This window comes from Mauremys mutica, chromosome 11 (genome assembly GCF_020497125.1).
Source record: "Mauremys mutica isolate MM-2020 ecotype Southern chromosome 11, ASM2049712v1, whole genome shotgun sequence".
In the NCBI taxonomy this organism is placed as follows: Eukaryota; Metazoa; Chordata; order Testudines; family Geoemydidae; genus Mauremys; species Mauremys mutica.
Window position 1 is genome coordinate 30,219,392 of NC_059082.1, and position 22,870 is coordinate 30,242,261.

At 40.5% G+C, this 22,870-nt stretch overlaps 2 protein-coding genes across 3 annotated transcripts in view; one reads left to right on the plus strand and one right to left on the minus strand.

The window, feature by feature from the left end:
• Positions 1 to 8,193, plus strand: part of FAN1 (FANCD2 and FANCI associated nuclease 1) — a 50,573-nt gene extending 42,380 nt beyond the window's left edge. The window contains exon 15 of the mRNA XM_044980915.1: positions 7,147 to 8,193. Coding sequence (XP_044836850.1) covers positions 7,147 to 7,151 — 5 coding nt within the window. The 3' untranslated portion in view covers positions 7,152 to 8,193. The remainder of the gene's footprint in view (positions 1 to 7,146) is intronic.
• Positions 291 to 22,870, minus strand: part of MTMR10 (myotubularin related protein 10) — a 66,706-nt gene continuing 44,126 nt past the window's right edge. For both annotated transcript variants that reach the window (XM_044980917.1, XM_044980916.1), the window contains exons 6-16: positions 17,154 to 17,244; positions 13,268 to 13,433; positions 12,163 to 12,250; positions 11,935 to 12,023; positions 10,222 to 10,352; positions 9,740 to 9,809; positions 9,105 to 9,175; positions 8,208 to 8,377; positions 5,802 to 5,972; positions 4,411 to 4,593; positions 291 to 3,842 (exon numbers count right to left, since the gene is read on the minus strand). In XM_044980917.1, the coding sequence (XP_044836852.1) occupies positions 3,243 to 3,842; positions 4,411 to 4,593; positions 5,802 to 5,972; positions 8,208 to 8,377; positions 9,105 to 9,175; positions 9,740 to 9,809; positions 10,222 to 10,352; positions 11,935 to 12,023; positions 12,163 to 12,250; positions 13,268 to 13,433; positions 17,154 to 17,244 (1,830 nt within the window). In that variant the 3' untranslated portion in view covers positions 291 to 3,242. The remainder of the gene's footprint in view (positions 3,843 to 4,410; positions 4,594 to 5,801; positions 5,973 to 8,207; positions 8,378 to 9,104; positions 9,176 to 9,739; positions 9,810 to 10,221; positions 10,353 to 11,934; positions 12,024 to 12,162; positions 12,251 to 13,267; positions 13,434 to 17,153; positions 17,245 to 22,870) is intronic.

The following is a 22,870-nucleotide window of genomic DNA, read 5'->3' on the forward strand; positions in this document are numbered from 1 at the left end:
TACTTCCTTCGTCTAGGGCAAAACAAATATCTTTCTAACTCCTCAATAAGGATGCCAACAAAGTTACTTCACACCCTGTCTCTACGTCTAACCAAAGTAGGTTATTGGAGTTTGAAAAGGTCACACAAAAAATGACACAACATTCTCAAATCAAGAGGGGAAAAAAAAAGTAAGACGGAGGTACTGAAAAAACATCAAATGGGCTACATAGAACAAATACTGCCTCGTAATCTTTCTGCAGCCTCTTCTACTCCTGCACCATTTTTATTACATCAGTAAAACAAACAGCATTACAGTGGAAAGGTATGATCTTTTATTAACAGTCTAATTTACTTCACATTCACAACCTCAGTGCCAGGGTTTTGTATTCCTCCTGGCAATTCTACTTTATTGACTAAGTCATCAGCATTAGGCACAATGGTTTTAGTTTCAATATGGTCAACTTTGTAACCTGCTGCAGCAACACCATTAGCAATCTATTGCCCAAAGGGATTTAGGAAACCAGTTCAGTCTCTTGTTGGATACAGATTGATGTTTTATTCTTTCCTTAAATAAAAAGATTAGAAAGTTTTTGGTTTTAATATATTTCTATCTGAGATTAACAGCCAAAACCTTTGATCTTACACTGCACATCATTAAAAGCACAAAGGTGGTTTCATATTAGAGTGGTATTTTACCTGCATGTTTAAAAAAAATACACACACTCACTCCAGTAGGTTTCTAAATTTGTAGGCATTTCTTTGGTACATGGCAGCAATTCACTGAAAGACATTGCACTACCATGACTTCTGACATCAGCAGTAGCTAAAGGCATTAGAGTTGTTCTTTGACCACATCAACCAGCATTTCATATCTCACTAGGTATGTTCTTAATATCATTACAGTCTAGCAAAATAATCACAATACAACAGCCTACTTCAACCAAAGCAGTGCATGTGGTTAGAAAACAAATGATATAAAAATAAGCTTGTTTATAGTTTGTCTACTCTTACAAAACACTACTGGTATTAATAGTACCTAATTTTAAAATTGCCAACGACTTTAAAGAGATGTGAGCTTGTGTGTAGGGAAGATAGCTGTAGATATGTACTCAGTCTGCAGAGCTACTTGCAAGACATAAGGGCCATTAGGCAAATTCAGAGCAGTCGGTATTGTCAGTAAGGCAGCTTTTTACAGTGGGAAATGAACATATTAGTTTACACTGTTGGGCAGGTCCTGAACGATACATTAGTAGGCACTGCCTTTCAACCATACATTGATTAGTTCTCAGAATCAGGCCCTAAGGATGAAACAGATTTTTAGAGTAACCGGGATACCACTAACTAGCATAACACACCACTTGTGCTTGCTTAGCCCCCAAATTCTGAAAACTACCCTATTCTGGTTGCTAAATAGAGATTTAGGCAGTTTTTTTAAAGGCATAGTATTTACCAACAAGAACATCTGTATCATGTAAAATACAGATTGTATGAACTGAAAATACAAGCTAGAAATCTTTACACAAGTAGTTCTTGTATTCTTTTTTTTAAAGATTAACAGCCCAAATATTAACACAGTTTCCCCCGAGTACTTATTAAAGTAATTTACTCACCAAACTTTGGTAATTCCAAAATTGACTCTTATGAGCATTAACCATTTTAGAAAATCTATTTTACTGCTCAAAGTGGTTTATTAATTTTAATATATGGTACCAAAAATTAGCACACAGGTTGAGGTCTTGTATATCAAGAATCAGGCCCAGGAAAGCTTTGCCCAAGATAACAGAAAAGCCAACCTGTTGTTCCAACAGACTTCTGAGTAATTTTTACTTATTCTAGTATATCTCAGCTATTTTGAGGAAGACTTTGCAGGAACCAGACCTTCTTGGAAAAAATAATTCGCTACTATAATATTGTGGCACATTGATTGAAGTGTTCTGCTCAGCTTCAAGTAATGTTTCTTCAACCAAACAAATGGGAAAATTCCTAACCAGCTCTTGCCTGCTGCAAAACAAGTTTTTGTTTTTTTTAAACCTGTTTGGCAAAAAATGATTTCTCATTTTTCAATCTGCTTTATCTTTAAATTTGGAGGAAAAATAATTCACGGAGCTACTTTTTTAAAAAATGGATTGTGAGAGGAAGCCAAAAGAATACATCCCTAACTAATCTGTAGTTAGTTTAGTTGTGTCAAGGGGGAAAAAAAAAAAAAAGGACTTTCCCCGCACAACCTCCACTCCTGTAAATGGACACATAAGAAACAAAGTCGTTTTGGAAGTAGTAGAATAAGGTTCTTTATTTTCTGGGACTGACAGGAAATCAGTCTCCCTTTAGGCTAGAGAAAGTTTCCCTGCTAATTTGCATATTTGGCATTTAAGGTTTCTGTTCAGAAGGCTAAACGGCTTTTTGGTGATTTCCAGAGTTGCTTTTATGAATTATATTATGTTTACATTAGTGGGCAGTTCATTAACCTATTGAAAAACAAATAAGTTTCATGGTGCGTTAGACACATCTTACTAATATTTTATTCCAATTAAAGGCACTTCTAAGGCTACAATAATATTCTCTACAGTGAACATTTTAAGGTTAACAGTGCATATTGTCCTGAAATCAGTTCCTGTGAACTAAATGCAAGCTCATGACATTGAACAAAAATCTGAAGTGTCTCTCTAAAGGGTAACTGAAAACAAAAACCAGTACACACTACACCAATGCAACATACGCTAACTAAGTAAACCAAGTCACAGAAAGATAGTATGGATGCATATAAATGTGTCCTTACTAAACCTGTACTGTGACAAAGTAGTTTGTTCCCATATTTCTACAACTGCCAGTCAATATGGCTACATTAATGCTAAATGTCCTTGATGTTTGTTTTCACCAAATTGATTTGCTAATCTGTGTTGACGTAAGATTAGCTTCAGTCAACAGCTGGGAAAACAGACATTGCAAACAAAAAGAAAACCTGATTAGTGACCACACTCAGCCTTTGCATTAGTGAGTGAAATTGCTGATCTTACATAATGAGCCAGACCTAGGAAACAGACGAAACTGTCAGAAACCAGACAAGTTTACATGACAACTACTGAAAACAAAATTGTGCGATTTGAAGCATGATTTGCTTTGCTTTTAAATATTTGTGCAAAACTTATGTAATATTTGTAAATAAAATTATTACAGCTTCAGATGCCGCAGTTAGCAGTGTTAACTTAAGAGAAGACACAATGGTCTGTGATTTCCCCCCATATGTTTAAGCATCACAATATCTTAGTCCTCATTTGCAAGTGTCTCAGTGGACAGCCAGATTTTGGCACCACTTAAAAATTTACTTAAGGGTGTTCCCAGAATGCTCCGTCTGCATAAATTCCCTATTGGAGAAAATGGGAATGAGGAAGAGAGAAAATCTGGGGTCCCAGCATTGTCATTTAACCCATTTGCTCTGAAGTACATCCTGCTTTGATCCAGTTCTGAACAGTTCGCTTGCAAAGAAGAGCTGCTTTTGTACTGCCGAAGACTCTGGTTTAGCATGTCAACTTGGTCTGTCAGCACAGAGATTTTATGGAAGGCAGTGATGAAGCCACCGTTATTAATTTGGGCCTCAGGAACCCAGCGGAAGTAGCAAAGTTTCCACAGTTTTATGTGTGTTCCAGACAGACGTGGTAGAATTACACCATGCAAGTCGACAGGCTTTGAGAACCATTCTCTGAAATACTGCTCCATGCTATTGGTCTGGCTATCCATCTGTTGAAGAAAGTCTGGTTTCAGTTTTAGGATCAGTGAATTTCTTCTTGGAAGAAACTCTTGCTCGTTGATGATCCCATTCTTTAACGATGGGGGGATTCCTCTCAGCGTTGAGCTGTAGTTTTTCTGCAGAAAAAGATATGAAATAAACATGGTTAATTTTCCTCAGATTTAATCTGCTACAGCTGGCGCTATTCATGTGTGCCTACAGTTCCCCACTGGGGGACTAGAAGTGAGGCATCCTTTCACAGCCACAGTAAAGTTGTGAGTCTAAGCACTAGGGTGGCTTTCATGGCAAATAATTTAACTGTTCATGACCTAATAAAATAATTGTAAATAAATTTTAACTGAATTCTACAATATTAAACAATGGAAACAAATCAGTAATCTATGAAAAAACTCGAAGGATCTATGAAACAATATGGAAAACTGTGTTAATCCAAAGCACCCTTACATCACACAATAGCTGCAGTGATGCAGTAAGTCTCTCTTGTGTCGGCAGTAAGCCCAAGCATACCAGAGAATGCATTGGAAGCCATATGGTCCAACACTCTAGAGCTGTACCTCTAGAGAAATTCATTTTTAATGCCTTATCTATAGGCTGGGACATCAAGCAATAATGGCATTGTAACTAAGCTGCTAAAAGGAGAAGTCCATTGGCAGAAGTTTAATTTCAGTGTAGTTCTGTTATTACCTTTGTTCGTTTAAAACTTTTCACAGACCCATTTTGTACACATGGTGCACTTTTTCCAATATACCAGGGGTTGTGAAAAAGCTTGCGATCTCTTGTTCCAAACTGAAGAGACCAGTCCCAAACAGAAGGAAATTTTAGGCCTTTTTCATCACCCAACTGGATGTTTTTGCTTATAGCGAATTCCTGCAAGAAGGAATATTCAGACATATTAAAAAACAAACTAATTTAATTACTTACAAATCTAATTATTGCATGCAGCTCAGAGAGCAGGGGGCATGGCTTACAGCATGGGTGGCTAGAGACCAAATGTCAAATTATATAGGGCAACCAAGGTGACCACTGCAGGAGGACAGAAATGAATCCTGGTTTTATTTTGTTAAGTGGGTGGCAATGCTTGGGCAGAGTTAATGTTTAGTTGATGATAACCACATTTCCATAATTTTTAACGTTTATTTGCTTTTTAAAAATGAAACTTCTAAGCTTTTATTTCTATGCTAACATTTGTTTGAGAAAACAATGCGGGGGGGGCACTGAAAGAATACGGGTAAATATTTACAATCTTAATTCTAGGTTAAAGAATTTTGTTATTGTGTTGGTGTATAATAGAATTTACTTGCACGGTTCTAAGAGTCATTGATTCTTTTAAGCAGAGTAATAACTGTAGAAAACATAACTGAGAAACATTTAGGTCTCCTGGTTTTTGTCCTACCCTGGGAGATACATGTGACAAACTATTCTTTACCCTGCATGCAGCGTATACAAGTCACCCATTTGTGTGTGTGCTTCCTTTGAAGGTTGGGATTTTTTTAGATATCTATCAGAGGTCCTTTTTAGGCTTAAGCACTACTGTTCTCTCTTTCTGTATAAATAGTACTTGATCACTATTACTCAGACTTTTAGGATTCTTTTTATAAAGCTGTCATTGGGTGTTTTTAAATAATTATGTGGCCCTGTCACAAGAGATTTCAAAGTTTGTAGCTTTAGATACCATCCAAGTCACTGTCTATCATGCAGATGAAAGGAAGCTGCATACTAATCCCAATGCAAGTATGCAGCACTCCTATGGGATTACAGATGAAGGAAACGATGAAGCACTTGTTAATAACAATGCTATTTTAGAAATAAAGTAAGTAGAGTGCTTCCCCCCCCCCCCCCAGTTTCCATTTTCAGTATACGCAAAGAGCATTGCAGGGACAATCCGATGAACACGCATCGTGCACTGAATATTTTTGCTCAATATTTCTCTGAAAAGCTCATATTGCAATTGTGACATCATTTTGCAAAAGTGAATAAATGCCATTTAGTTTAGATTGTGATTTCCCCCCTCCGAGAAAGACTCGGGCCTAAGATCAATTATTTTAAAGATAAAGGTAACACTTCGTCATACTCACAGTGCTCTGCTTTACTCGCTGGTGAGGACAGTTGAAAAGGAAGGTGCCAAACAATGAGATCCGTGTACTATCATACAATATGGTCAAATATGTTTCAGAAAACTCAAAGGCTGATGGATATTGTTCTAGCAGTTGCCAAATCGAGTCCAGAAACATCAAGAACAAGGGAGACTTGAGAATAAATGGACAATAATTAGAAGTAATGTAACCTTTGCCAAAACCTTACCAACTTGTTACCCCCAACATCCTCATTAGGGTACCTAACAACAAATTTAGTATGCTCCTCATAGGGAAGGGAAGTTTGTAGCTAAACAGAAATCACATAGAATCTATGATACAAATACCCAATACCCAAGTTTAGCATTTTCACCCTCTTGATGATAGAATATGTGATCATATGAATCATATAACTCAGGAAACCGTAGTAACGTAAAGTGACAGGATGGGTTGATTTCATGTCCTGCCCAACAAGTGTAAGTGGTACAAAGGAATTATAGTGTCAACATAATCTCCAGACTTAGACAAATACCACATTTTGTGAGTTGCGGGGGCAGGGGAGGGGGGAATGGGAGGAAATATTTTGAAGACTACATTTTCTCAGTCTATGTTCTCATTCAAACAGATTTAAATTGCTATTTGTACAGTCAGAAAATCTCTCTGTAACAAAACCACAGGAAGGCTGTGACCTGTAAATTATAGTACTTGGAAAGGGGAGGCATCTTTCCAGCCACATTTAGAATCATTGTGTCTATTTTCATAACATTTCACTTGAAATTTAGCTTACAAAACAAATGACCCATCTTTGCTGAACTACGAAGGAAGAAAAGATGGTTGGTTTCTTTTAAATTTAGAATGTGCTCTGTAGCCATAAATTAGTACTAGAATTTGCTCAAAGCAGCCACTCCAAATCTTGGTAATAATTGTATGGGTTGTGGGGTTGCAGATAAATTAAGATGAGTTTAAGGATATCTGGAGTAGCTTAAACTATCTAAAATCTACCTGAATACCTATTTTTTGTTATTCTTCCTTGGTTATGGGCTCAATTCAGGAACCGCCTGGTAAAATTGTATGGCCTGTGCTATTCAGGAAGTGAACTGGATGATCATAAATGGCCCCTTCTGGCATTAAAACCATTGATTCTATGAGTCGTAAAAAATGTTAATTTCCATTAAAAAAAAACTTGAATGAGGTCAAAATACACTACAGAAAGAAAAAACCCACTGGATTCAGCTGCTAAGGCGGAGTGGAAATTCCAAGAGGCATTTATATATATTTTTTCAGCTCTAGCAATATTTTATTTAACTTTTTCCTTTCAGATATTTCCTCACTTTTTTTTTTTTTGCAGAGTGAACCAAGATTCATCTCAAAAGAACATCTCAGTGGATCATAATTACAAAACACCCTTGCTTCAAATACAGTAATCCTATGCCTGACAAAGTACTGGTAAAGTAATGAATGTTTTCTCTCTACAGTGCAATGAGTGTCTGGAAAGAAGTTAACTGTGCTGTCTCTTTCTGTTCTTTGTTATTTCAACCTCTCGCAATCTCATCTGCTCTTCTCCCCCATTTTCCACATGTTTTCCTGAGCCTGAGTTGTCTTTTTTTCCCCTATTCTTTTGCCTAGCTGCATTATTTCCTTTACTCCCAGACATGTTCTTTGCTGCTGGTGCATGGCAGCTCTATTCCTGCTAGTGGCTCCAATCCCTGAGGGGGGTTTCTTTTTATTCTCCTTAAGTGCCACCCCAAGAGACACTTTAGGCTGGCTCCTCCTTGTTTCCAGCTGATTTTACAGGCCTCCAGTCTCTTTCTTGCAGTGTAGAGCCTGGAATACCATAGAAGTGTCTGAAGACCACCAAAGCCAGGTACCATGTTGCCATCCACCAATTCGTGAACCACCAGCAAGTGAACCATAGATTGTAATTTGAAAATTGCGAAACAGACTATATACTTTGCTTCACATGCTTCTTTATCAGATGGGTATTGTGATAACTGCAGCAGTAACCGCATACTGGTCTGGCTTTGTATGTAAAAAAGGGGGTGAGGAAATGAACAGGTGCTGCTGAAAAGAGGCTCCTGAGATCCTTGCTTGGTCAAAGTCTTGGGACCCAATGGTTTAATTATTGTAAAACATGGGATAAGACAGAATAAGCCTTTTCAAATCTAGCATGATTATAACATCAATATCAACAGTGACACTTGATTTCACCGAGTGTATTAATGATTCTTATACAACAGTTGAGGATAAAAAGGAGATTCATCTGATTAATAATTCTTCTTTTTTTATACATTAGCTTCCTATCTTTAGAAAGTACTAAAAAAATTCACATTAAAATTTCGGACATTAGCTTATGGGGTCAAGTCATTTCACTGCATGCATGTGATCTAGCTATCAATACAACATAGTTACCTCTTTGTCAGCTCTTTTTAAGTGGTTACACCTATCTAGAAACTGATATCCTGCCATGACCCATTCCTTCTGTATCAGGCTCTGAAATCCAACAATTGTCCGAAAATAGGGATCCAGCATTACTTGAATGAGGGAGGCTACGAAACAGCTCAGGTCCCGTCCTTCGTCCTCTGTGGTAAACATTAAGAGCATTTGAATATATATGTGTATATAATTAAAGAGGTCAGAGGGCAGAAACTGGTAATTCGGATTAGTGTTCTCCTTCTAGTGAATTTCAAAATACACCATCTCGAGATTGTTGTGTTTCAATATAGTCAGAAACTTTATCTCAGTGAACCTCACACTATAGTTAAGTTTTCCAACTATATACAGTACTGATATGTGAATAACCCTTACTCAACCTGCTAAGTGTTTGTCCAAAAAACCAGATGCCTACAATTTGAGATGGGCTGAAATTAATGGAGAGCTTCTAAACTCTCTTTTTGACCTAGAGGCACTCTGAATTGGTATGGAGTACTATTTTAAATACCATTTCTGGCATTACTACCTCCAGAAGGAATTTCAGAGTCAATCAATCAACACTGCCCGACACTGAAGTAATTCTTAGAAGTAGCACATGATCTGAGGAATGACTAAGACAACATCACATGCCAAGATAATGTAGCTAGAGTTGACAAACATTCTGATCTGGAAATATTACCAGGTACTATTGGCTATGTTACAATCCAGGTACAGTCAACTACAGGGAGGGAATTTTATGAAATGGAAATATTTTAAATCATTGCCTTTCAACACTTCAGTAAAGTATACAGATCACAAATGTAGTTTACCAAACCACGCTTTAACATTCCAACCTACCAATCATGACAATTACAACATGCTATACAATTATATTACCTTGCAGAACTACTGAGACATGCTTACTGTCCAGCATATATACAAGTTCAGCAGAATGCTTAAGGAATGATCTAGGCAAAAAGAAAAAGTGGTTTAATTTAACAATTAAGTCTACAGATACTGCACATTTTCTAAGAAATGAGAATAGGATTTTCCAAAATATGTAAGGGATTTAGGAGCACTCATGCCAGTGACTTTCACTGGAATCTATGCTCCTAAGTCACTTATGCACTTTTGAAAATCTCATCCCAAATCCAATATATACCCAAATAATATAAAAACCTCAACTGTTTCCAATAGGATTGTAGTGCCACAGAAATGCCTCTTAATTGTACATTTGTCTTGGTGCCCATTATTGTCCTGATCCTGCAAAGATTTGTGTGCGTGCTTAGTTTTTAGCATACAAGTCCCACTGAAGTAGCTAAAGTTAAGCATTCATTTATGTCTTTTCAGGATTCAGGTGAACACACAGAGGCAGAATGTTTAAGCGTGTAAACCTTTAGAATCCCTGTATATCACATTCATTTTACAATATACAAATCCCATCTGTGTTTGTTTTATTGCATATCAACATTGGTGAAAAATTAAGGACACATTATTAATGACTGCTTTCTAGTAATAATATTTGTACATACCTGACATACTCTAGCCAACGAGTATTTTCCAGTGAGGATAACCATTTTTCTTCCGTTTCTTCAAAAGGTTCTGCAGCAAGAAGAGTAGGAATGTCTGGGTGCATTTTTAAATAGCCATTTACTGTAGCTAGTTTTGTTACCCCTAGCTATGCTACCCATAATTTTCCACAAGCCTTTAAATCTGCAGTTGAAGGCACTTGGTACACCATCCCTCAGAAAAGCACACAGACTATTTTATGTGCTTACCTCATGCTTGATTATCCCCAGGTCTCAAAGAGGAGCAAGAGAATGTAGATCTACAGAAGCTATATTATAATATACACATATGAACACACTTTATATAGAATTTCAATTCCAGGTAAGTTAGTTGCTTCCTAACGAAGTCTGACACTTTGCTTTCTTGAAACCATATCCCCCAATGCCTCAAACAAACAAACAAAACAAAACCCCAACACAAGAAGAATAAAGATATTGTGACCTACCATTAACACATAACTGTTTAAGTTTGATAAATGCAGCCTGGATTTCCTGGATATTAGGCAGACACTTGTCCAAATCTGATTTGTGAACGTCACTTCTCTGTGGATGACTTCGAGTTACTGCATTACAAATCCTAACAAAAAAACCCAAAACTGTATTATTGGACATGGAGGAAAGCTTTTCAAACTAAGTTCTTTAGAATACAGGGAAGTGCAAGCAACTAAAAGCTCTTAAAAATAGGTGCCCAGTTTCCTCTTTTTAAAAAAAAAGGTTTCCTTGTAGTTACAAAGGCAGCTATCTTACATAGCAAAGCTATTTGCTCAAACAGCAAAATGGAAGAGTACAAGCATCTGATTAGCATTCAGCTATAATACAAGTCATGCATTTTTGGTCATATGGAATGCTATGTGGAGGCAGAATTGTTAACACACATTTCAGAAACATTCAGTTCCCATTATTGTTGAGACATGAGCTAAATTAATTTGAAAATTTGAAAACAGTACATTGTTAAAGATCTATAAGAAACAGCTATCATAGACAGCAGTATAGAAGTGGTAAGCAACAAAGCCTTTAGGTGGTATTCAACTACGTGATATTTCTTGTAATATATTCCAGTGTATATGAGACGAGACCTGGCCTAGTGATCTGTGAACAGGACTGGAAGCCTAAACGCCTCAGTTTAATCCTGGTTCTGACACCAGCTTTCTCTATAGCCTTGAGAAAGTTACATAACCTATAACCCTAATTTTACAGTCAGGGAAACTGAAGCAAATAACAAGCATTAGGTAATGTTGAAGTATTATGACTATCACTAGACCACCAAAACCCCAAACAGTTGAAGTAAAAGTTTGAGGGACATTGTATAAATTATGAAAGCTAAATAACTGATGATCTAGAGTCAATTTTCAGTGTTCAATAGCTCTAAAAATAGCTATGATACAAAAGCAGCATATAAAAGTGTATGCCAATAGAGATGCTGACTAGAGGCCCAACTCTGCGTTTTATTTAAATGTATGGCTTTGTTTTTCCATGTATATTGAGAATGATTTTATAAAGATACCCAAACAAATGATCTTGCAAGCCGTGTGAATTTCTGCAAGGTACTAAGGGCCAGATTCACAGAAAGACTTAGGTGCCTAACTGTCACTTTAGGCACCTAAATCCCAGAATCAGGTCCCCACTAGGATTAAAAAAACTCTGCTCGGCTGACTACACTCGCTCGGCCACTAAATTTTTGCAGTCAAAGCTATCTTAGCACTTATGTTTCTGAGTGCGGTATGGTAGCCCCACACCTGGTATCTGGACATCTAAGGCCTAACACAATGCAAAAACTAGGGAAATACAAGCGTGCCTCCACCTACCCACTCTGTGTGGCCTGTTCTGGCAAGGGTGCTCACAGCTCACCTACCACACTGGGTGCCTATAGATGAGCTTACTCAAAATGGTGGAGGGAAGAGGAGGAGGAGCTCCCTCAACTTTTAGCTCAATGGTTGGGGTACTCACATGGGAGACCTTCAGTTCAAGTGCCCCCTCCACCTGAGAGGGAGAAGGGATTTGAACTGGAATCTGCAACTCTTATGTGAGTGGGCTATAGGATATTCTGATTTGGGGCTCCCTCATCGCAAGTATGAAGTATAGCAAAGTATCCCATACAGGCACTATTTGCCTCATATTATACATGTCTGGTTAAGAAATTATGCTAGGTTATTGTTTACCTTTGATCTATTTTTCTTTGTTGCAATACATCTTTAATGTTGGCCATTCTCACAAGAGCACTCCCATTAGAGTGATTCCAGCACCAAAGCTAACAGAAAAAGATAATTTGTTAGTATTGCCTGACAGCATGAGTATCTACATACAGTACACAAACCATGTTCACTCATACACGTATCACTGTCATGAACATTAACAGTGATTAGCAACAGAATAAAGTTCACACTTACGGGCATTCGTCTTCCAATAAAAGAGTAAGAATAGAGCTTTAGATCTTGATCTGCTAAGGAAGATGGGACTACAAAGTATTCCGGAAGGCTGGAGGGGGGGAAATACAACACAGATAAGTCATTTTTCTTTCATGTGTTTTATCTACTTTTCTGGAAATAAAAAGGATACAATCTAGAAGACATAACAAGGAGTGTTAGTGCATAATAACCCATGCCACAGAATGACAATCTGTTATACGGGCTACATTTTATCACAGTAAAGGGATAGCAATGCTGACTGCATGTGCCTAGTGAGTCACCCATGATACTAGCACTTCTGGTATTATCGTGGATGGGCCACTCACTCTTAGGTCCCACCACGGCAACTGCTTGGATATTAGGAGGAAAAATAAAACATACCACCTTTGCACTCAGTCCTTAGCTGCAGCCTTGTACGTGTTGGGGGAAAGGGCAAAGAGGGACATACTTCTCCCCGCCTCCAACCAAAACACCTAAAAGCATGCCAAAAAAATCTGGCCCGAACAGGAAGTCAAATCCACAGTACCACTTGCTGCACTGGTAGTTTACTGGTCTTAGTGCTGTAGTGCACCAGACCCAGATGGAGACCAAAAGCGGGCCACTGAGATAAATGAGTGTGTACAGAAGCACTTTAGCAGCAACAGTCAGAGCTGGTCAAACTGATCTCATTATTTTACTCATTTCCTGTTATAAAACTTCAAATCTTGCTAATATTTCTTTTACAGGCATGTGCATTTGTGTTAATTTAACCAATAATAATCGTTTGTACCAGAAGGATAAAAACTATGAAGAATACAGTGAAAACAAACCTTGATTTTTTTTCTGTCACTTAATTTGATATGAATATATTAGTTAGCTATGGGATCCACAAGATAGTCAAGTTGCTTTAACTCTGGTGGCATCTCTTCAAGGAGATTGCCTTAGATACCTTTATAGAAAATTCTGAACCTTTACAAACACTCATCTCTCATCAGAATACAGCTGTTTTTTTTTCTAAAGGTATCTGATCTCTCCCACAGCTACTAGAGCGCCAGAGTGATGCCAGAGTCAAATTAGCTTGTTTTTTTCATTCTTTGTTTCAACTTACCAAGTAGAGATCATGTAACCTTCATTGACTGAACAAACTCGCCATCCTGATGCGCCTGTTCTTTTGATTTCTCTATCCCAATCAGAGTAAGCTTCAAATAAAGGAGTCTGTTGACCGCTACCACTGCCGCTGCCCCCACCTCCTGGGTCTATTCCATTTACTGTTGCTAGGAAAGGGAAAATAATCAATGGAAGATTTTTAAAATCATTCCTTTCAGCTCTTCGTCATGCAAACTGCTATAGCGCTATCTCTTCCCACACAAAGATAGGTGAGTCTCTCTATTAAAAGGGATGTTGCCACTTGCAAGATTAACAAGTAGTGGTGCTGTTGGGCAATATGCAAGAGTGACAACTGCATCTTTCCTTCTGTTTCAACAGGGTATGTGTAATGCAGTGAAAAACTGCTGTGTCAGTTCCTGCAAAACAGAGGCTACGGGATAATGGAAATTGGAAACAAAAGTGTCACATGAACTCATGGGGTCTCCCTCTAAAACATGTCAAAACCACACCCATACTACAATGTTTTACAGCTATAATACGCTATTCTTTTTTTAAAAGAGGGAATTCTATGTTAAAAGTTAGAAGTCAGTTATTCTTGTAGCTCAGTTACCATCTGCCACTAAACGTAAGATTCTGAGCACAGATTGGCTATCATTGAGTCCTAACCCTTCCAAATCAGGGCTGCCTTGTCTTCCTTTCCACTGTTTCAACAGTTTTTCTTCGGGGGTTGCGTTCTAGGCAAGCTATTACTTTCAGACAGGAAAGATGTGGAAGAGGCTGTTGATAATTTTTGTTGTTGTTAATACAAAGAACTAGGGTAAAAATTGTTTACGTCTTACTAACTTGTCACAATAAATTACTCATCCTGATGGGTATTATGTAGAACAGCCTTGGTTCTACAGGCTAGAATGTTATAGCATGATACTTGTTCTCTCCTTATATGACAAGAAGGTGATCAACCATGCTCAGTGGAATTACATTTTGTTTCTTGAAACTTTGAGTTAATTTGATTTTAGTTGTAAACGAATGACACAAATTTAGCCCTAGTTTTATAATCTGATCCATATGTGCAGCCTCTTTTGCCTGTAATGGGAGTCTGCAAGGGCATAAAGATCTGTCCAAGCAGATCAGACTGCAGGATTATGGCCATATCATTGCCCCTGTAAATCTTTGCCTGCTGTTTATACATCAACAATTTAATCTTTTCAGTGGTACTGAAGCACTCTCTCTTTTTATGCTTTCCAAAAGAAGCCTATGCCAAAAATCAAGATAGAAGTAGTAGTAATGCTCCTAAAGGCTATTCAATTAACACCCAGTATACAGTTATTTAAATAGGCCAAAGCTTTAATCCTCTACCAATTCTCTGATTATCTATGTATACACAAATTTCTAGTATGGCAATCACCATGGTATCTTTTATGTAAAATAAATAGGTTAGGAGAGGGGGGAATTGAGATTACACCCCTGAACAAATGGCACCTCAAAAGCTAATTTGCTGGTTTCCAGATGGCTTAAAGAAATTTAAATTAGAATTTAACATGAACAAAGTTATGCTCAAGAATTCGTACTAAAGCAGTCCTTTTAAATTTCTCTCATTGCCATAAAAATAATGCTGATGCCCAGATCATTTGTTTATGCTTCCTCTTTTTATTTCCTAAATGTTTTATGAAATAAATAGGACATGGACAAGTTCCTGCAGATCTGGTCAAAGTTTGAGACTAGGTCATTACATTAAAATTAATTTGATAACCTCGTCCTATCATCATCTGTGTGTATCACAAAAATCATCACATAGCTTGATACCAGTAGTGATAGTCTCTGTCCAGTAGGCCCAGAAGTGGAACAGCAGGAGATGCTGCAGGCTGGGCACTGATGCACACTGACAAAACCCTGCAAGGAAGCTTACCAAAATGTCAAGCCAGTTCTATTAGTCCCATATTTTAAAAAGCTCTATATTCACCCACACATTAAAGACAAAACATAAAACATTAAGAATCCTGCAAAAGATTTGGAACCAGATTTCAAAGGTAATTAGGTGCCCTAGAGATGCAGATAGGCAGTTAGTGGGATTTTCAAAAGTGTCTGAGCAGGTTAGGTGCCCAATTCCCAGTACATTTAAGAATCTGGCCCTTTGCTCACAATATTTTTTCTTTTTTTGGGGGTGGGGGAGGGGAAGACGGAGTAAAGGGATCAGGAGGGGATTGGGAGAACTTCAACTTTTACTTGAAATCAGAACAGTGAAATATATATGCATGCAATATTCCCCCCATCTCCCTTCATGATTAAAACTCCAGTAGTTTCAGGGCAGGTGAGAAAAAAAGCTCAATTGTGTGATTTTTGTGTTGTCTTTTCACAGTGGGAAATACTAATATTATTAATCCATGTGGTGAAAATGCACTGAGAAGAAAACACAATGCAATATAACCTATATGATGTTCTTCTGTGCAAAAGCACAGAGAAGGGGAAGAAATAATGGACAGACACTGCAGCTTCCATTTTCCATGGGACAGGCAGGGGTGCAGAGTGGGTAGAATGCAGTGCTGGAAAAGTGACCAGAGGACTAGGGAATGCCAGCCATGACCACCACAGAGCACGCCTCACTGTACAGTGGGACTTCCCCCTCTGAAATGCTCTTCAGCCCCCCTACTCCAAGCCACTGCCATGGAGCAAGACCACTAGCTTCACTGTCATTGGTTCACTGCAACTCTACAGGGACAACATTAGCACACTGCTTATTTTACCCACTTTGTGCAGCTCTGCCACTGGTCCTTTTCCTTTCCCATGTGGCACATGGATATTTCCTGGAGGGGGTAAAGGTGGCTCTAAGGAGGTTGTGGTGGACCCAGCATTTTGTTTATCTGCCTCCCCCAATCCAGTTCCCAGCTGTGGTTTTCTCTGCAAGTTTGCTAACTATGGCACTATGCAGCTGGAGGAAGGATGTGGATCTTAATTAAGCCCCTTTTTATATAACTGCCCATTTCCAAGTTTCTGCAACTTTTACCTGTAACATATGAAACTCTCTTTGTGCACACACACACTGGGCTTATGCGGCATATACAGAAATGAGCAAACACTTCTTTTAAGCATGTTTGAAAATTTGGATCCGTAATTTAATGACATCCACTCAGTTTCTGGAGTAGGTAGATCATTTGTTTCTAATGCAAATGGCAGAGTAAATAAAATTGTCAACACTACTGAACCACACCTACAGCAATTTCCATATTTGCAGGCTTACTGTGATGGAATGTGTAGCTTTTAGCTGTGTATTGGCAGGGGAGCACTAGCAGTGACCTTGCAGTGTTACACTAGAAATCAAGTTCCAAAGGCATCTTTTCCAAGCTTACCTAACTGACAAGGTTCAGTTGGAGACTGGCCTTGAGCAGAGAGGGTGTGCTCCAACTCAGCAGGGGTGGTGGAAGATTTGAGTGGGAGGTTATACCTAGTAAGCCTCTAGGAAAGGAGGTATGGAGTCCCAAGTTGCACAAATCCTCCTGCAATACCACCAGAAGAGACACTTATTCCCAAAAGAAGGGCAGGTAAACAAACCTGCCTGAAGGGGGATTACCTAGGTGTCAAGAGTATCAATATAGACACACACCAGAAGGATTTAAGGATGGAATGAGAGATAATGGTACTCATGACTGGTATGGATAGTTTTGTTTTGGATAAAGATAAGATTGTTTTGTTTCTGATAATGAATTACCATCACACTGATTAATTTAGACACAAATTAGGGGGCTCAGATGCAGCGTAAACCAATTGAAGTGACCTTCCAGAGTAAACTTCAAAACACTCTTGCCATTGCTTTTGGCTAAAAGTAGCCAGCCTTACTAATATTAGAACACATGCACATATTACTGAATAGAAAAAAACATTTACATGGTTACCTGGATTATGATATTTTTTCCCAACATATTCAAATGCAAAGAGGAGCTGGAGATCTGTTGGCTGGGAATAATGGGCTACTGCAAGGCACACCTAGGAAAAAAGAATGATGTTGTTACTGTTCAGCATTATTGAATATAAAAGTACTTTAGTGTAAGAATCAAAACTGTATATATAAAAAAAGGAGTGATTACCAGGAATTATGGCACTGTAAGAATATAACAAAAGACTGAAATTAAAAAATGGTCTGATGTAATATTGCCAGATTTGACTAGAGAGAAGGACTTATGATATATTTTGATATTTGGTTAAATTGGCTAATATTTGCTGGAAAAAAGTGTCATAGCAGTAAAGATAGGTGAATTTTTGACTTACATAAAGAGTGACTTGCAGTTATGACTGATAGATGATTTAATGCTTTAACTAATATAATTTATTTGTGCTTTAATAATTTTTAGCAGAAAGGTCAGCCAGCTACAGGAGTCCCCCTCAAAATTCTCAGCATATAGACAACAACATACAGGCAGGGGATGTGAGTTACTAAGCTGGTGTGTAGGTGTCTATGTACAAACAGGAGGGGAGTAGATAGAGAAAAAGAGCACAATGGGGCTCCATTCTTGGTTGGTCCGTAGGCACTACCATAAGAATCACTAGTCTTGCATTTTAGAGCCCAACCCTCGCATTATTTCTTGAAACAGCAGCCTCTCATTTTTTACCTCCAAGGCCTGCAGGAGTTGTGTCAATCCTGCAGCAAAATAAATCCCATTTACTGCAGGGGACAGATGGCTCCAAGACTTTTGGCGTAGAAGTAAAGGGATTATCTAGGAATAAGGAATGGCCAAATCTCCATTATGATATGAGTGTTTGTCTCTGTTATTAATTATTATTATTTTATTATATGGAGATATACCTAATCTCACAGAACTGGAAGGGATCTTGAAAGGTCATTGAGTCCAGTCCTCTGCATTCACAGCAGGACAAGTACCATCCTGAACAGATTTTTGCCCCAGATCCCTAAATGGCCCCTCAAGGATTGAACTGTCAACCCTGGGTTTAGCAGGCCAATGCTCAAACCACCAAGCTGTCCCTGTCCCTCTCCCACAATAGTCACTTCTGCCTTGTTTTTCAAAGGGACGTAGCACCTCTAGCTTCCCATCAACTTACAATTTCAACCCCTCTGAAAAATCAAACTATTGCGTTGTTTTGACCAGGCATGAGCATTTATAATTAGTTAGATATATCAGTAAGTTGTGTCTTCTCCATTCCCTGAATAGTCTTGAAAATGCAATGTGAGCCAGATAGCAGCCTGATGATAACTTTGTGTCTTGCCCTTAGAAATTCCGCCTCTAGCTGACTGGTATTTAGTCAGACAAGGAAACACCTGCTTACCATATAAGAATGCCTGTGAACTCGACAAGTCCCAGCATCTCTTCTAAGAATGATACAGTGATCAGAGTATACCAGGCTGAGTCACTTGCCCTACCCTAAGACAGGCACTGCTGCAGAGCACCAAAACTGTAGAACACTTATGTCCTCACCACTGCAGCATAAACAGTTGTTTCCACTATAGCATCAGAAATTAATGTGACAGAAGCTCACTCAGTAAGGCTACACACTATGCAAAACACAGGGTCAGAATTAGGGCTTGATCCTGCAAACACAAGTATGTGTGTTTGCACTTGAATAGCACCAATGAACCCAAGAGGAATTCTCACGAGTAAAGTTAACAGTGTCCTAAGCATTCCAGGAGCAGACCCTAAATTTCAGTTATAATTTAGCTCCATCATTCTTTATCTGCAAAACTGGGTAAGCATCATAGAAAAACAAATTGTTTTCCTTCTGACCAGAATGGAAAGAAGGAAACAATAAGGGCCAAATCTCAGGAATGGAGCAAAGCCCCCATAACTTCCAAGCAACGCTCTTTTCATACCCCCATGTGCCAAGTGGGGCTCATTTTAAAGGCTTTATGTTTGCCTTCTTCCGCCTCTCCAAATAAATGCTCAGACTTTGCTGTTTTACTAAAATATGCCTCCTTCACCTCCAAAGGAAGTATCTGAGGAAAGTGAAGTAATTTTACTACATTAAATCTACTCCAAAAGTCTAGCTTCAGGAAATTCCACCTGTCAAAGTTATTAAAAATCTCACTAAAGATTTATTTATTAAAAACTACTTTGCTCTGCAAGGAGCTGGTGAGACCTATTACAGAGAGTTTCTTGACATTCAAAGCACTGAAGAGTCCTCCTGCATGGGATCTCTGCTACTGTTGGCCACAGGATAATGGACTGAACATCTTAAAGATGCTTTTGATTTTGCATGTGTATGCAGGATGTCTAGCACTTGTACTGAATGTACACTGAGGAATTTTATCTTATTTATCTTTTTTAAACACACTTACTAGTAAGTAAATAGCACTGCATTCAAATGCAATGAGACTATCTAAACCAGGGGTGAGGAACCTATGGCTCATGGGCCGCATCCGCACTGCACAGAGCTGCCTGGCCCCTTTGCCTAGGGGCAGGACATGCTGGCCACTTCCAGAGGCAGCAGAGCTAAGACAGGCAGGGAGCCTGCCTTAGTCCTACTGTGCCACCGACCAGGAGCCGCCTGAGGTAAGCACCGCCCGGCCAGAGCCCACACCCTGAACTCTCTGCCCCAGGTCAGAACTCCCTCCCACACCCCACACCCTCATCCCAACCCCAATCCCCTGCCCCAGCCCTGATCCCCCTCCCGCAATCCAAACCCCTTGGCCCCAGTTTACCCCAAACCCCTCATCCCCTGTCCCATACCAGAGCCCACACCCCCAGCTGGAGCTCTTACCCACTCCCACACCCCAACCCCTGCCCTAGCCTAAAGCCCTCTCCCACACCCTGAACACCTCGTTTCTGGCCCTATCCCAGAGCCTAGGGCAGGCCTGCACAACATGCGGCCCGCAGAGCCTCACTGTGCGGCCGGCGAGGGGATTCTAAATCCCCTGCACACGGCGCTCTGCGGGTACCCCAGAGCCCTTTGAATGCCAGCCGCGGCCGGGAAGCAAAGAGCTCTGGGCTGCTGGCAACTGCGGGGAGCGCAGAGCCCTTTAAATCTCAGCCGGGGCCAGGAGTCAGAAGGCTCTGGGCTGCCCACAGCGGAGGGGAGCCCAGAGCCCTTTAAATCCCCAGCCGCGGGGAGTCAAAGGGCTCTGGGCTGCCCACAGAGATTCCCAGCCACGGCTGGGATTTAAAGGGCTCTGGGCTCCCCGCGGCTGCCCCCCAGGACCCCCACCCCCTATCTAACACCACGGGTCCTTGTCCCCTGATACCTCTCTCCCGGGACTCCTGCCCCTAACTGCCCCCCAGGACCCCACCCCCATCTAAATGCTGCTGCTCCTTGTCCCCCGATTGCCCCCTCCCAAGACCCCTGCCCCAACTGCCCCTTGGGACCCCAGCCGCTATCTAAGCCTCCCTTCTCCTTGTCCCCAACTGCCCCCTCCTGAGACCCCCAACTTTCCCCCAGGACCCCACCCCCTACTTGTCCCCTGATAAACCCCTGGGACTCCCATGCCTATCCTACTGCTGCCTGTCCCCTGACTGCCCCCCTGAACCTCTGCCCCATCCAACCACCCCTGCTCCCTGTCCCTTGACTGCCCCCTGGAACTCCCTACCCCTTCTCCAACCCCCAGCCCCCTTACTGTGCCACTCAGACCAGCGTGTCTGTCTCCATGCAGCTCCAGACATATTGCTGCCATACTCCCCCGTGGAGCCCACAGCCCCCCCCCCCCCAGCACCTGCCTTCCAGATTTGAACACCTCAAAATTCAGGAGTGCTCAAGCTCAGTTTGGGCAGCTGTTACTTCATTTCTCCCAAATCAAATATACTGATCCACTGTAACTTGCTGTAGAAAAAGCAGGATAAAATTGAGCAAGAAATGCTTATTAGCACTGGAATTGCTATTTTCAACAGCCATTGCCTTTTTGTTTAAAAGGAAGACAGTGATATTGCATTGGCAAATTCCCCACAGAAAGAAAGAGTGGAACAAAAGAATAATAAAGGTACCTCAACTTTTCCTCAGTTATGGAGGACAGTCTTATAATATGCATCCAGATATCCTCCAATCACACAAGCTGAAAATTGTTCCACTTTACTGCAGCTCTGTAAGCATATGGGAAACAGTCCTGTCTGTGTTTTGTGCACATCCAAAATTCCGGCTGAATGACCTGCCCTCGGAGCGAGTTACCAGTGACCCAGGGCTGGGGAGGCAGGAGGTGTGTGGGGGGAGGCACTGGTGTGGGGAGCCCAGGGCTGAGGCAGCAGCAGAGTGGGGGGAGGGCACTGATGGGGAGGAAAGGGGGAAGCTCAGCGCTGGGGCGGCAGAGGGTGTGTGGGTCAGTGGGGGGAGAGCCCAGGACTGGGGCAGCAGGGGGGTACGGAGGGAGCCCAGGGCTGGGACAGGGGGCAGACAAATTTTTTTTTGCTTGGGGCAGCAAAAAAACCTAGAGCTGGCCCTGCCGGGTTCCCCCAGCCACCGGAGCCCCGAGCCCTTTAATTTGACCCTGAGGGCTCCCAGCCACCTCTTCAGCTGGGAGCCCCCAGTTGATTTAAAATAAAGTATCACCTCCCCACCCCCAACCTTCCTTTTTGGCCCACAGCTGTTTTGGTGGGGCAGCACTGGGGAAGGAGGGTTTGTTTCTGCAGGGCTGGACGGCCCTGGGGCGGGGTGTTTCTGCAGGGCCGGGAGGTTTCGGCCCTTGGCTGTTTTCTTTGGAGTAATGTGGCCCTCGCCGCTTTACGAGTTGTGCAGGCCTGGCCTAGGGGAAACCCTGACTCTCTGTACCTCCCCTCCCCCACAAGGCTGTGTGTGGGCTGAGTGGTTTTTTCGGTGGGTTAATGGTTCTCCATCCCTGATCTAAACATTAAGATAGGGAGCTAGATTTTGAGAGGCAAAAGTACTTTTTATAAAGCAATACACTTTTAATTATTTGTGTATTCAAAGTTGTATCAAATTACATATGAAAAGTAATACAGTGGGCCAGATTTTCACAGGTACTGAGTGCACTAATATTACTGAATATTGTACTGATATTACTACACTGAAGTTGTAGGTGCTCACCATTTCTGATTTTCAGCCTCATGGATGAGGAAATGGAACCTAGCCATGTATGCTGTGCCTCTTCACATCTCAAACATGCAATAAATACAGTATCGCCACTTGGACTTGTCAAAAATTATTCTGTTAAAGGTTTTATAATGAGTAAAGTCTTAAACCTATATTAAGACTTATACTACGCAGTCCTATTCAATAGCAAAGAGACATCATCAAATTAATGTAATTTTAAGGGTGAAGATCATAAGTATGACTATTAGCTCATGTGGCCCAGTTTGGGTTACGTTACAGGATGGTGACACAAATACATAGAATTACAACTGCAGGCATCACCACTAGAAAAATCACACCCCACCCTATTAGGTACTCTTTTGTACTTCATTAAATTTTGCCTACTACCTCTTTATTTTGCTACATTTTAACACCTGTACAGCAGAGATAGGTACATTTAGGACACTATTTAAAAACATTCTTTGCTTCCAAGAGGTTGAGAAAGGTCTCTTGTGTTTTGTTTCACTTGTTATGGGGGAAATTTTCTTGTAGTCATACACAGGAAAACAAGATTGCTGGAACAGGCCATTAAGGGGTTAATACAACTGATGGCACGATGCCTCAGAAAAGTCAGAGAGCACATTCAGAC